Source organism: Marmota marmota, unplaced genomic scaffold (assembly GCF_001458135.2).
Source record: "Marmota marmota marmota unplaced genomic scaffold, marMar, whole genome shotgun sequence".
NCBI classification, from domain to species: Eukaryota; Metazoa; Chordata; class Mammalia; order Rodentia; family Sciuridae; genus Marmota; species Marmota marmota.
Genome location: NW_025999932.1, coordinates 9,951,090 through 9,967,132, shown reverse-complemented (window position 1 = coordinate 9,967,132; position 16,043 = coordinate 9,951,090). Strand labels below are relative to the sequence as shown.

The following is a 16,043-nucleotide window of genomic DNA, read 5'->3' as shown; positions in this document are numbered from 1 at the left end:
TTGTAGTTAATCTAACACGTGAGAGTGGACGGCATGGAGGGAAGAGAGACTGGGAACAGCTCTGCCCCAAGCTGAGCTGGAAACACCAGCTCAAAGCCCAAGTGTGCACCTACCAGGAGGGCGAAGTGGAGCACCACCCACACCACTCCGAGGGATGTCACTAGGAGGTCGTATCGATTTCTCCTGCTCTGCCAGAAGCCTGCAGGTGACATGGCTATGATCTTCATTGTAACCTGGAGAAAAATAATGAGGAGAATAAGCACAGGATGAGTGTTCCGCCCATATTTAAATCTCTTAACTTGAGTCACATTCTATTTTTTAAAGATGTAATAAACAGTTAATTAATAATGTATACGTTTTTATTTTCAAAGCTAAGTAGGTTACAAATCTATATTCTCCTCTTTTCTCCTCATTCGACAATTTGTTACAGCAGGACATTCTTCTTTCTCAAGTAAAAGAACATAGATATTTCAGAAGCACCAGCCAGTGCAGGGTGCTTCTGTCTTTCAAAGACCGTGGATGGGGTTGGAAAGTGATCTCGTATGGACCATGTGTTAAAATAATCCTGGCTGAGCCAGTGTTCACTTTGCCACCACACTGCAATTTGAAGCCTTGGACTACAGTGGCTTGGATGGTTAGCTCTACATAGTTGAGCTCACAGAGCTGGACAGACAAACATCCAGACCCAACAAGCTATGGTAGTTAGAGAGACTGGGAGTCCGAAGTGAAGTCTTTGTTCAAGTTCAGCGGAACAGCCAGAAGAGGAGGTACCCCACAAGCACGCTCCTCCTGCCGCCAGCCCCGCTGCCTCCAGAGCCATCAAAGGTGATGAGACACACATCAAAAGGGCACACTGACTTACTTTAAAACTGCCCACAACTCCCCCGTTCCCCCCAGAGCCGGCGGACTCCTTAGGATTACCTCCAGCACAAAGATGAAGGTGAACACAACCGACATTGTTGCCAAAGGGACGGTCACGGGATCCTCCACGTCCCACTGCAACAGGAAGAACACACAGGTCATTGCCACATCTACTGGACACCAAGTCCCCCCTCTGCGGTCCATGTTAACGAGACTGTGAATCTTAATGTTTTACTAGAGGACAGAGATGGCAAATGGCTGTGGCAGCTTGTGACATTCCTGGATGTACCAGTGAATATAGAATTCCCTCCCACCGTCTCAAGGTGAAACCAAGTACCTTGACAGACAGCAGCACGGACTGGGCCAGAACAAGTAACGCGATTGTCCTCTTAAAAAACGGGTGCTGGGTTATGTCATACATTTTAGCTCTAAAACCATCATTATCTGGAAAAGAAAGGTTTAGGCAAGGGCACTTCAGACGGGGGTCACATTTAAATTTCTTGCTCTGGTTTTCTTTAATGCTCACCTTAAAGCCCATTACATCCCCCTCCTCCAGTTCAATCTATTGTGAAGCGTTTTGCAGGAATGCCTGGCTCTCGATATTTAAAATGACAGTGCATGACGCGGTCCGTATTGGAAGGAGAAGCACATCATCCAATTTCTGTCAGTTTAATACTTTTCACTCATATTTTTTAAAGGCAAGCACAAATATATTTTATTTAAAAAATCACTTTTTCATTAAGGCTTATTCTGAGAGCACTGAAGCACAGCGTTTGGGTGGTTGATTTTAATAGCCTATGAACAGCTCTGTAGTTTGGAGCCTGTTTCTATATTAACTTATGCACAACCTCCCAGTGGCCTCACAATTATTATTTTAATTTAAATCTGAGACTCCTGGGGAATCATGAACACTAGGGCCCAACATGAATAAAATCAGAGCATCTTTGATACCCGGGCGGGGTGGGAGATGAAGCGGCTGCGCAATCTTCAGTCTGCTCTTGAGATCTTCCCATCTCCTCTGATCTACAGTCAGCAGAGCCGTCCCCTTGACAAACAAAGAAAGCAGCAAAAGGAAGAGGGAAAGAAGGTTGCAGATGGGGGGGTTTTACAAACAGGGCCCGTGTCGGCTCACAATAAAGATATTCTCCAAGTTCTGTGCTGGTTAAAGAAACACGGACAGAATTCTCACTCTGCCTTGAGAGGCAGGAGGAGACCTTCAGAGAACAACCAGCAGCCTTCCGCCAATGTCTCTGATGGTAATACTTAGGTCTGGGAAAATTTTATGAAGGTCTCCTATAAGGTTACATTGTGAAAAAGGCATACTAACCAATAAGGGTTAGTTTCTTTTCACAGGGGCAAAATTCCAGTTTGCCAATGCTGCTGCTTCTAGTTAAGGTGTTTTTTAAAGAGATGAAACCACAGAATTTGCTTCTTTAAGGAATCAGGGCTGTGAAGACTTACTAAATGGACTTAGATATTCTGGGTGATATAATATTCGATAAAACACACATAAACAGTATCATTCCACAGGAAGTAGAAGTGTGATTTCAGAAACTGGGGGGAAAATACCTAACCTCACTTCCATCTTCCCTTCCTTCCTAGAGCTAATGACGGTCCTTCCAGGGTCCATGTTTTCATACGATTTTCAGAATTTGGGGCTTTTATGTATTTATAGAGACAGAATGATGTATTCATTTAAACTTTAGAATCAATATGTATGCATATTTATGCAGTTTGTCTTTATCTTCATTTATTGTATGTTTTCCATACAACTGGATTCTTGGATCGAATTGGCTCATTTTAACAGGTCATATAGCGGTCCTCTACACAAATATATCAGAAGTTACTCACTGTAGGTTTATGGACTATAATCAATGCTATAGGAAACACATAGCTACTGTCTCACTGTGAGTGTCTGCACTGTAAATCTCTAGACAATCATTGGTATCTGGGAATTTAAACATTATCACGTTGATCAGATATTGTCAAAGAGAAATAACCAAAATATTATTCAAAGAGAAATAACCAAAACACTTTCCCATCAGCAATATATGTGTTTCCCTTTCCTTATTTTCTTGCCAATATTTGACATTATTAGAAATTTTGATTTGGTCATTTTGATGGCTATGAAATATGCCTAATTCAATTTTAATACTAACAAGATGAAGCATTTTTATGTATATAAGTGGCAATTCCTCCATCTTCCTATTTGAATTGCCATTCATATTCCTTATTCACTTTTGTATTTTCTTACTCCGAATGTTTCTAGAAATTCTCTATATATTATGGTTACAGTTTGGATATGAGGTGTCCCCAAAAACTCCTGTATTAATGCAGGAATATTCAGAGGTGAGATGATTGGTGAGAGCTCTAATGGAATGGGTCCATCCTAGTTTAAATGGGTGGTAACTCTAGGCAGGTGGGGCATGGCTGCAGAAGGTTGGTCGTTGGGAGTTGTGCCCTGGAAGGATTGATCGTCCCTTTGCCCCTTCCTCTCTGCTTCATTTTTTGCTTCCATGCTGGCGTGAATGGAGCAGCACTCCTCCACCAAGCCCTTCGGCCATGATTTCTCAGGCCCAGGGCAATGGAGCCGGCATACCATAGACTAAGCCTCTGAAACCATGAGCCAGCATAAACATTCCCCCTCTAAGTTGTTCTTGCCAGGTATTTTGGACACAGCAGCAAAACGCTGACTAACATAGTTATGGATCATAAATAATCCAAATATATTCTTTCTATATTATGGATCTTTTTGTCAGTTATGTGAGTTGTAAATACAGTGTATCCTCGGTTTGCATTTAATTTTGCTTATAGTGCCTTTTTTCATTTAGATTTTTGTAGTTTTAATGGAATCCGACTTATAAGTTTTTTCTTTATAGATCTTACTTTAGGGCTGATCTAAAAAAGCACAACTACTCTGGGGTCAAATAGAAATGCTTACATGGATTAAAAGTGGCTCAAAGTTTGCTTTTCTTACCCAGATCTTTAATTTATCTGAAATTATTTTAGAGGGTGCCATGGGGTGGGGAGCTCAGAGGGATTCTTACACTGAAGCAGTGGGAGCCCCCAGCATAGTATCGCTGATCCCCTGCCTCTGGGCTGATGGGCGGCGTTGCTTCAATTCTGCACACATGTGACCCAGGGTCACTGCACCAGCGCCCCGTTGCTGTCATTACTGTGGTTTGCTCACTTTCCTCCTCCATGTTTTTGTTCTTGCTCAACCTTCCTGGAGGCTTTTGGACTTAATTTTCTTCTAGAACCAGCTTTTGTATTCTTGAACCTGATAGAAACTATTGAAGTTTCTATATCATTAATTTCTGTCAAAATCTTGATGACCTTGTTTTTCTTACTCTTCAGTTTTACCTTGTAGTTACTATAATTTGTTGATTTAGGTACTTGACATATGAATATTTAAACTTTGAATTTTTCTCTAATTATACACTTAAAGTGATAAATTTCTCTCTACTGTTTTATCTACACCTTGTGTTTTTTGTTTTTTTTGGTGCTGGGGATTGAACACAGGGGTACTTAACCACTGAGCCACATTCCCAACCCTTTTTATTTATTATTTTGAGACAGAGTCTCACTATGTTGCTCAGTGTCTCACTAAGTTACTGAGGCTGGCTTTGAACTTGTGATCCTTCTGTCTCAGTCTCCTGAGCTGCTGGGATTACAGGTATATGCCACCATTCCCAGCTCTTGCATGTTTTTAGATATTTAAAGTAATTTATCTCTAAATGTTTTGTGGTTTTGTACTATGATTTCTTCTATAACTCATAAATAATTTGGGATGTTGTCCTAGTAGTTCTAAATTATGAGGGTTCTTTTTTTAAACTATTTTTTCTGTGACAGAGAACATATACTATACATTATCTGTTTTTTGGTAATTATTGGTAATTGGACATCTAAAGTTTTCATTTTGTATTTGAAAATAATGCATATTCTCAAATTTGGGGGATCAAGGCTCTTTTTATTTTCATCAAGTAAAATATTTTTAATTGTGTCAAATCTCATGTCCTTTCATTTATCTGATTTATGAGTTTCCTAGAGAACTATGTTAATATCTTTTATTATGCTTTTGGATTTGCTAGCTTCTTTTTGAATTTGGTTAGCTTTTGCTTTATATATTTTGAGATGCAAGAATTCTGTATCTTTCTGATAATTAGTTTTTTGTCATTATTAATTATCCCCCTTACCTAATCATGGTATTTGTTTTAAGTGATTTTTTTTTCTGATATTGGTATTGCTAAACCACTTTTCTCATTAATTGCAAACAAATACTTGTTCTCTAGACAAACATAGATTTCATTATTCTTTTGTTGATCAAAACAACTAATTTTTTGAAAAGTGAAATTTCAAAGGCATCCAAAAGAATAATAAACAGGGAATTCTCATCTGCCCATTAATACATAAGAATCTCTGAAAGTTTGTTATTGTCAATAAAAGTGTATTAAATGCATGGTCTCATGGTAAGGAAATCAGAAATAAAGGCATATTATTGGAATACACGTGGAGTATTGTAAAGACACTACCATTTTCTAGGGAAGACCTATTTTACACAATTCCAAACTCTAAAAATACTGCCTATTTATATTCCTTTGGTATGACCTTTAAGATGTGTGTTCCCGAAGGTGGAAATTTCTGTGTTTACGGTTCAGTTTAGTTTGCTAGGTCTTCAGGGATCAGTGGTGTCTACCACCCAGTACATACACAAATAAATCTGGTGAATGAATAATAAATGAGTAAATGTTGTTCTATAAGCACTTAGGCGCTAACTTCTAAAAATCTTGCAGAAAAGGTTCACATAAATTATAAGTTTCTATATTAAGGTTACTAGTGAATTTTGTAATGTTCTGTAAAATGACTTCTTCTCAGATTCCTTTTTCCCTCAGCACCTATTTGGGCTGATGTACCACTCCCCCAGAGGCAGAACATAAAGAACAGCAGTGGAAGTGGACCTGCTGGTAATTCTGCTTGCGCGGCCATTTCTCAGTTTCTCAAGTTCAAGACTTATATTAATTATACATGTGTTTTCAGTTACTGAATATCTTATGTTGTTCCATTTACATTGCTGAATTGTGAGCTGCCACAGAACCCAATTCTCATGTAGTCAGGAGCCTGCTCAGAGCTCATGTGTTGTTCTGAGCTGTTGGTGCCTACACTCTCCGCTAATAGACTGATTCACTTCAGCTCACATTCTGGAATTCCCAGTGTCTGCACCACCACATGGCTGGAAGAGATCCTCCTTCTTCTTTATGCTTGGTATCAAACTATGAATGCACCTTAGGGCTCAGAGAAACTCAACATGTTAGAAAGTAAGATAGAGGGGCCAGGTGACCTGATCACTACTGTTCTTTCTAACTTTATGATTCCATGTTTCTTTAGGTGAAATAACATTGGGACCCAAAGGAGGGATTTTCAAATGGCACCCTTTGAAAGCCTGAATGAAGGGACATACTCCACTAAGCACACATCAAAGGTAGCAATTGACTGAGTAAGCAGTTCCCTGCGTATTAAGCCTGGGGACACTGAATGATTGAGTCCTAGGTGCAGCTACACAAACCAAAGACCTCTGATGTGAATGCAAGAGAACCAGTCCTAGCCATGGATGACATCGAGCAGCACGGAGCTGTGCAGACAAATCTAGCTTTGGGGGACAGGTTTTACACTTTTGCATTTGAAGAATCACAGACTCTGTAGTAATGGGCACCAAATCTGACTTCTCGTCCCAATTTTCTGCTCTCTATAAATCCCAAAGTTATTGGTTTTTCTTCTACCATGCATGGGAGTTGTGAGATCTGACAGTGGCATGTATGAAATCTCAATATAGATGAAGGGCTCAACAATGAGTGTATTTTGATTATTGTGATTCCAAAAATTGTTTTTCCATAATGGAAAGCTCATCAGCCATGCTCAGAAGAACAATCACCTCTCCCCCGAGTGCTAACGGAATGTTCTTCCCAACTCATTTATTGATAGGAAACTACATTGTACATTGCTGTTTTCCCATTTGTGAGCCTTGTACTGATCATCAGAGCTGTTGAGAACTCAGCATGTTACGTGGGGTTTGTGAAGTATGTAAAGTTTACATGAAATTAGAAAATCTTCTTTTTGTTCTTTGAAGTAGAATTTAAAAATTTGCACGGCACCTCCCTAGCCCATCAGAATTCCAAGTCCGCCTACTGAGTGACAAAGGAGACTGCAATTTACATTTTGTGAAATGATATTACCTGCAATCAGCTCCCCACTTTCAGCTACTGTATTTTAATAACTTTCTGTACATCCTTTCAATCCAAACAATAGGAGATGCGCTTCTCAATTGTGGGGGAATTAATGACACTGTAGCCAAGAGGGTAAATTTAGCAAGAGAATTGTACTTCTAAATAATGTGCCTGAAAGGCAGCAACTTTGTAAAATTGTTATACAGATTATTTCCACCAGTCACATTACAGTTTAATGCTACTTCATGCTGTGGTGTGGGGGGAAAAACAGTTCAAAGTGGGGGGCAAGTAAAGAATAAAGCCTGTGGTAGTCAACCAAGGATTCTTACCTTGTTTTCATTAAAATTAGCAATAACTACTCCAACAAAAAGTGTCAATCCAATCATGCAACCCAGGAAAACAAAAACATGAATATAGATTCCATGGATCTGCATAAATGAAAAATATGGTTATTCATCAAAGCAAATCAAAGCTGCTCTGGAAATGTTCAAAAGATTCGATGTGCTTGCTCACCGGCCCCACGCGATGAATAATAACGTCCCTCACTTCTACCCAGCCTTTCAAGGAGAGAACTTCAAACAATGCCAGCATAGCATTCCCCACATTGTCGAAATTAAAGTTCCGAGGATTTGCCCTGCAATTCCGAAAGAGGAACAGTTCTGTAAAATTCCAAGGAGAAAGGGACATTTTACAGCAAATGCCTATAGCTCTTTCTAATTCCGAGTATAGGGTGTCTTCAGCTTTGGGGAAGATTGGGGTACCTGGGATTTGTTGGCTGTCCTATGTGTTGTTATGTGTCAACATAACATAGATTCATCAGGTGGCCTCAATTTAAAGCAAAGGGCACAACAGCTCTAGATCCAGCCTGAGGTTCTGAAGTCCCTGCTGCCTCTGTACTGACGACATGGAGGAACTTGCTGAAAATGAGATTTTATAGATTTGCACAAAGGGGCATCGGACTCTGGGTGTGAATTTTGAGAGTTTTATCATTGAAACTTCTAAAGGCATAAATCACAATTGGCTCTATTAAAAGAAAGTGTAAGAAGAGCAGAATTTGGTTACTTAATTTCACTTTGTGCCTTAACATACTGAGGCTTTGAGGGGCTGTTGATTCCAGAGGCTGAGGGTTGTGCGGATATACGTCAAGTTACTCCCTCCTGGTTGGATTTTTCCTCTCATTAACTCTTGAGAAGTCTCAGTAGACCTTCTCATGATGCCCAATTCACAGTTTGCGCTCTATACCTGCAGTAGATTCCTAATTCCCAAAACACTTGGGCCACATTATTATTTATTTTGTTTGGGGGATGGGCTATCTCCTTCCTTGTTTTTTGACACAAGTTATACTTTTTTCCTTCTCAATTAAAAAGTGATCCCTTTCACTATATTGCATCTTCTTTCATTATTGTGGGTTTAGCTAACTTTTGTTGTGGTTATAAACAGAAAAAAGAAACTTTAATTTTTTCCTTTTCTTTCTTATTAGAGGCTATTTTAAATAAAGGTTTCAACAACTGCACACTTGAAAACCAGGCACTATCACTACCCTTGCTGAATCTGAATTTGACGATAAATTGGCTCTGAACTGCTGAGTTGGGAAGGTCTCCTGGAGCCTATCTACATCATAATTTTAATTACTTTCCCTACTTTTTCGTTTATCAGAATTGAACCCTCATGAAAGGCATACTCTGAGGGGAATCTGGCTCAGATTTTGTTACAATTCTTTATGTTTTTTAAACTATAGAAAGTCATGAGATTTACCTTTGTAAGTTTTGTTGTTGTTGTTTTTTTAGAATACTGAATAGATGAATATCTAATAAGAAAGCATAAAATGAAAGTGGCTTGCTCTTTTAGGGTTTAAGGATGATTGACAGAGATGTTTTCTATATAGTACAAAAGCTTCACTAAGAAATTTACATTTTGGACTTCTGATTTATATTTTCTTCTGCATGAAAGTACATATAAATTCTTTTGAATTTTTCCAACAACCTTACTTGGGATGGTGGTGGTGTTTCAATTAAATTCCAGGTCTTTTATAGTAGACAGCAGTTGTAAGGATTCTACAGATGCTGCAGTTTGCTTGAATAAGGACTTTTTAAAACCAAGTGAGCCAGTTCTCAGATCTGATGTTGAACTTTCTTACTCATCCATTTCCTTTATGTAAAAAGTGCTTTTTCAGCTAAATTTGCAGCAACTTAAACACTTTCATGTTCCATATACTTTAAAGTTAGAATATGTTGAAAATACACTTTTAGGCTAAACCATGAAAAATAAAATGTAGTATTATAGGCTTAAATAATTTAAAGGATTTATCATATTTTAAAAAACAAGACTTCTTCAGTTTTAATTATATGACTGTTTATTTGTGCTTTGTTTATGCTAGCAAAATTGGAAAGTGCGTCTCACCTACAATATCTAGAGATTAAATAGATACCAACCCTAATCCTTATTGTTATCTTCCCTGTTTCCCTTCCTTGAATTGGAAGGCTGCTTAAATATTATCTTTTCTGTTATTTTTAAAAAAGATTATAATCTTGCCTATCCAATTAAAAAAATACTAAGACATTGGTTCTGACCTCATAATCTGGTCGATCTTTGGATTTCCCAGGGGAAAGTGCTCCAAGGCCCCCTAAATCACAATAAAGGGAGCCAGTCACTCCTCCTCTGGAGAAGATGGGGCACATGGGGAAGGCAATCAGCCCCTGCCTTTGGATATGGAAACCCAGGGAACAACACTTTCCAAAATGGTATCCTGTGTCGCCTGCATTCTAGCCATCTTTCCTAAAGAAATCAGAAACTTTTTGTGCTTTTAAGAATGCACCAACTCTCCTTTTGCCTTGAGCTTTGGCAGCAGAGCTTCTTCCACTGGAAGCACCTGAGCTTGGCCTCATCCTTCCTTCCCACCTGCCCTTTGCTGTCTTTCTTTCCCCTGCCTATTTCCAGCTGTTGTCCTTTAAAAGTTAACCATTGCGAGCTGGGGGCATAGCGGAGCGGTAACGAGTTTGCCTAGCATGTAGGAGGCCTTGGATTCAACCTCCAATACTGCCCACAAAGAAAGTTACCAGTACTTCTCCTCTCTGCCTGGTCCTTCATACTCTGGGTTAAGAGCTTCTCCTGCGTGAGTAAAATTCCCAGCACCTTTTGTCTTTCTGCAGGTATCAGAGGCTGATATTCCATGAAATTAAGAAACCTAAGTCTTGAGAACCCTCCCTGCACACAGTTCTGTTCTCCACCACATTTCAAGCTTGTAAGGGGCGAGGGCCGTAACTGATCCATAGCTGAATCTGTGGCAAGTGGAAAGCCTGGTGGATTCTAGCACTCGGTAAGTACATTATCACAGAACTGAACAGTTTGTTGTTTTTGTTCTCATTCAGGCCATTTTCCTGTATACTGACCTCTTCCTAAAATAAAACACACAGTATTTATAATAGAAGATGTGTTTAATCCTTCTTACTGAGGCAATTTTTATCTCATCAAGTCTGATTCAGAGGAAAATGAACTTATTCATCTGAAGAGAAAATATAGAAACCAGACCATCTCCTGAATTAGACTGTGCATATTTATGTCCTAATTATAATTACCTAAGCATTCCTCTAGGGCTATTCCCAGATATGTTATTTTCTTAATCATAATTTAGCCAATATAAAGATTATAAAAATTTTTTTAGCTTCTAACTCTAGATTGGATTATTTAAAAGAAAAAAAAAAGGTAAAAAAAAATTCATGGTTACACTTGACATATTTTTAGGGCAAAGATTTTTATTTCATTACAACTAATCCAAATCATAATATATCAGGAAAATGGACAAAAGCAATTGTGATGATGTTTGAGGGAAGTGCCTCTATTTGTTTATGCTTTTAAAACGTCATTGAACTTGAAACCACTAATAATAAATTACATAAAATATTGCATTTTGGGTAAATTTGATTTTTCAGATACTTGTAACTGGTTTTATGGGACAGACTGAATGCCACCGGGTACAACTTGGGGCAGGTTTTGCTTTTCTCTGAACACTGCCTTGTGGTGCGTTTCAGCTCCTCTCTTGACATCTTGGAGGGTTCCAAAGTTTTTGGTCACTTTTGGCCATGAGACCAGTCATCTTTTAAGATGACCTTAAAGGATCGGAGTCCTTTTCCTTTCGTGTAGTTTTCAAATACAAAGTAACCAACCCGGAGTCCACACCCCAACCACCTCCTTTCTTGAGTTTTCACCTCTAGAGCACTGCCCTAACCCCCCAGGACCAGCCGCCTGGGGACAGCCCCTCTGTCTTGGAGCCTACAGAAATGATTCAAGCTAGCCAGTCCAAGTCTCCTGCCTGGCCTCCCTCTTCCCCACCATGAAACCCTGGTTCAGGCCTTCTGTAGTTCTCCTTCTGCCTTGTGACCAACCCTGGCACTCCCCAGTGCCCCCCATGGTGTGGCCTGCTCCCTCCTCTTGGAACTGTGAGTAAGAAACTCCCTTTCAATGGCAGCTGTTGCCTGGTCTGTTTGGTCTACTCTACCTCCAGTTTTCTATGAATGCACCATAGTTTACAACAAGAGCAACCATTGCACCTTCCCTGCTGGGAGGGCCGGTCTCCAGGCGTCCTGGTCTGCTCTTGCACACAGGCCTCTTTGGATGGGGATGCCCTCTGCAGCAGGGTTCCTTTCAAGGTGGCTCAGACCTAGTGGCTTAGGCGACCACGACGTGGTCCTCCAGGAAGACTAGGTAACCCTCCTGTGCCAGGAGGTGAAGAGCAGCCCCCCCACGGAGCCTCCCCCTGCCTGGCCAAGCTCTGGTATGAATGTCCTCCTTCAGGACCTCCCTCAGCCAGGGACGGGAGCACCTGGACCTTTCCCCAGGGTCAAGGGCAGGAATGCCACAGTGCTCTACCTTGACCTCCTATACTCCCATGATGTTCTCCATGAAAGCAGAGTTTTCTGTCACATAGACTAATGCTGGGTGATGGAGTGAGAAAATGTCTTGGTCCTTTCTGCTGGATGGGTCTAGTCGCTCTCTTTAGAACAGAAGAATGCTTCATCCCCCGTGGTATAAGGTTTTAGTCCAAATACAAAACAGCAAGGAAAAGAATCCCCATTTTATGTCCTGATATAAATAAGTTCTTTACGGTCTGACAAACTTTTATCTCACCAAATACACTTTCTATGCTTTAATTTTTTTATTTTAATGCAAATTAGACTGCGCACACTGGAATAAGGAGATCCCTGTGGGTTATATTCCTTTCTACTCCTGCTCAAGCCCCACACATCCAAAATGAATCTTTTTTTCCCACACTTCTTGAGTATTTAAAAAATAAAACCCCAATATAAATTATATTGAATTGTTTATAAATGTGGATTTCATAGTAGAGAAAGGCCACAGTGAGGTAACAAGGAGTCCTAGGCTACAGCTGGGTGAAGTGCCGTTCCTCTTAAAGAGCTTTGACGTTGAGAGCACACCGTCGTGACAGGAGCAGAGTTCCTGTGGTTCACTCCTTATTCTAAGACGTTAAGAAAAAGAAATTTAAAAAAATTAAGGGGACAAATGAAGTTAATGGAACACTCGGCTCATCAATGAGGCAGAGGGACTACATTCACAGTCATTAGTAAGATGGCAGAGAAAGAAGACACTCAGTACTTCCTGAAGGTGCTTGGTACTTCCAGCTTTGATGTAAATACTTTGAAAACTCATTTTGAAGAAAAATAATTTTTTAATTGGTTGTTCAAAACATTACAAAGCTCATGACATATCATCTTTCATACATTTGATTCAAGTGGGTTATGAACTCCCATTTTTGCCCCAAATACAAGTTGCAGAATCACATCGGTTACACATCCACATTTTGAAAAATAATTTTTAAAGAGAGAATTAGATATGATTAACATTGTCACTGATTATTCCTCTCCGGTATTTCAATCACGGAAATCCACCAGTATAAGTGGTTTTTAAAATTGAAATGGCTTTATGATTTAGGGTTCTCACCAGTGTTATAAGGATATCAGATCTTCCCTTAAAGATTTAAACTTGGAATGAATTTACATTCGATGTGATAGAAAAATCTTTGTTTTGAAGCCTCATTAACTTTGAAAACCATTTGAATTCAGATACATACTTTTAAAGTGTTGGGAAAATAGTAAGGTGGTATTTGATTAGTTTTCATTATTTCAAAGTCTCTAGCAGAGTGACTTTTAGTTTCATGGCATATTATACAGTTTTAAGTCCTCATACCAAGAAACATAGTCAGCTTCAAGATATTTTTCTGATATGCTTACCAAACACGGGGCACCCAGAATCCAGGTTTTTTCTCTCCAGGTCTCAATTTTAAATTTAAGTTCTTGGACACGCTTACATTGATTCTGAATATGCCGTTACAATCCTCCTAGAGTAGGAAAAACAAAGGAGGTAGGGAGCCTGGTGAGACAGAGAGCTCAGAGAAGGTGAGAGACAGGAAACGTTTTCTCACATAGGCAGCAAAGGTCTCTATCCAATAGCAGTGATGAGGACAGCTGTCCAGAAAACAGTGACAAAGACCATGGAGACAGGCAGGGGAAGGAGGTGCTGGAAATACTACCAAGTGGGCAAAGGGCCAGAACAGACATTTCTCCTAGGAAGATCTACAAAGGGCCGGTAAGCAGGAAAAGGTGCTCGGCACCATCAGCCATCAGGGACGTGCAGGTCAAGGCCAACATGAGATGCCTTTCCACAGGCACTGAGAAGCCACCATAAAAAGTCAAACAGGGCTGGGATTGTGGCTCAGTGATAGAGCACTCGCCTAGCATGCGCAAGGCCCTGGGTTCGATCCTCAGCACCACATAAACATAAATAAACAAAGGTATTGTGTCTAGCCAAAAAATAAATATTTAAAAACAAATAAATAATAAAGTCAAATAACAGCCAGCCCTGGAAGGGCTGTGGAGAAACGGGAGTCCCAGACCTGGAACCCCATACACCACCGAGGAGAGAGGCAGAATGGCATAACCCCTTTGGAGAACAGTCTGGCAGTTCCTCAAACATCTAAGCATGGAGTTACCACATGCCCATGCCATGGTTTGGACATGGTTTGACTATGTTTCCTAGTGTCATGTGCTGGCAGCTTGGCCCACGGATGTAGAAGGTGGCGAAATCTTTTTAAGAGTGAGACCAGTGGGAGTGATTTGGTTAGTGGGGGTGCTTCTCTTAAAAGTGTCCTAAGAGAGGTGACTTTCTTCGAGTCTCTGGTATTTGGGTACCTGTCTCACTGTGTGATCCCTCCCTCTTGCTCTTACATCCACAATGATGCCATCTGCCATCATGTAATATAGCCAAAGGGGCCTCTTTACTGGAAGTTGAACAGATGGGGCCACGCAATCTTGGACTTTCAGCCACCAAAACTGTAAGTTAAATATACCCCTTTTCATTACAAAATACCCAGCCTCAGGTATTTTGTTATAGCAATGGAAATAATAAGACTATTACACCATATAACTTAATGATTCTACTCCTAGGTATTTATCTATCCAAGAGACACGATAAATGTATGTCAACAGAGAAACTTGTATCTGAATGTTAAATTGGAAATACTCATAGTAGTTAAATGGTGGAACCAACTCAAACGTCCATCATTGGAAAAATAGATAAACAAAATGGTATATTCAAACCGTGGAATATAATGTAGCCACAGAAAGGGCTAAAGCACTGACTGGCACATGTGACATATGGATGACCCTTGGAAATAGTAGGCTAAATCAAATAGCTAGTCATAAAAGAGCACCTATTGTATGATTTCACTCATACGAAAGTCCAGAACAGCGAACTCTACAGAGATACAAAGTAGTTAGTAGTTATTTAGGGCTAGAAGTATAGAGGGATAAAGGGAAAGGGAGTGACAGTTAACTGATACCAGGTTCTTTTCAAATATGTGAATGTTCCCAAAGTGGCCACTGTGATGATTATAGAGTTCTGAATATGCTAAAAGCCACTGAACTGTACACTTGAAGGGGATGGATCGTATAGCGTGTGAATTATTTCCAAATAAAGCCTTTTAAAAATATTTAAACATAAAACATCAGTAAGAAGGTTTTGTTGTTGTTGTTTTTGGAGGGGGTACTGGGGATTGAACTCAGGGGCACTTGACCCCTGAGCTACATCCCCAGCCCTATTTTGTATTTTATTTAGAGACAGGGTCTCACTGAGTTACTTAGTGCCTCATTAAATTGCTGAGGCTGGTTTTGAACTTGTGATCCTCCTGCCTCAGCCTCCCGAGCCACTGGGATTACAGGTGTGTGCCACTGCACCTGACCCAGTTAGAAGTTCTGACTCATTTTCTGTCTCCTTGCCCTCTGGTTGGTTATCTTTGTCTCTTTGGCTATAATTATCATATTCTGAGCCTAATCTAGGTTTGAGGTGCATCTGGTAAAATTCTTGAGCATCACTTGAATATATCGACAGAATTTTAACCTGTTTAAAGTCAACTTTGACCCTACGAAATGTCTCCTCTGTCTGTGAACCAACATGCCATCAGCTGTGAGAATGAAGACCTTAGAGTTGTCCTGCTTCTTCTCGTGCCTCACGGTCCAGGTCTCCATTCCTATTTCAACTAGTTTAGCTAATGACAACATTACCTCTGTCTGGATTGCCAATAACATTAAAAAAAAAAAAACACATATGACACAAATAATATATCTTTTACTTATAAAGAATGAGTAGTACCAGAAAGGAAAACTGACCCCTAATTACCAGAGACACACACAATTAACTTTTTGGCGTGTATCCTTCCCATCTTTTTTCCTATGCATATATGAGATCATACTGTTTTTATCCTTTCATATGTTTTTTGGTTAAAATATATTTTAATTATCTTTTCATAACCATATCTCTTCATCTACAACACTATTTGGAAGAGCTATATTGCAGGAAATCATCCAGAAGCCCCATGATATACTTGATTAATCAAAGGCCCACCTTTGATTGCATGAGGCTGCTTGGTACCCTGGTTAACGCACAGCACAT

General features: G+C 39.9%; 1 protein-coding gene across 6 annotated transcripts in view; it reads right to left on the bottom strand.

Moving 5' to 3' along the window:
• The window catches only part of Nalcn (sodium leak channel, non-selective), a 298,301-nt gene that overhangs the window by 19,717 nt on the left and 262,541 nt on the right, over window positions 1-16,043 (bottom strand). For all 6 annotated transcript variants that reach the window (XM_048800656.1, XM_048800657.1, XM_048800658.1 and 3 more), the window contains 7 exons: window positions 13,328-13,434; window positions 7,596-7,716; window positions 7,412-7,510; window positions 1,813-1,906; window positions 1,199-1,305; window positions 922-996; window positions 114-233 (listed from right to left, as the gene is read on the bottom strand). In XM_048800656.1, the coding sequence (XP_048656613.1) occupies window positions 114-233; window positions 922-996; window positions 1,199-1,305; window positions 1,813-1,906; window positions 7,412-7,510; window positions 7,596-7,716; window positions 13,328-13,434 (723 nt within the window). The remainder of the gene's footprint in view (window positions 1-113; window positions 234-921; window positions 997-1,198; window positions 1,306-1,812; window positions 1,907-7,411; window positions 7,511-7,595; window positions 7,717-13,327; window positions 13,435-16,043) is intronic.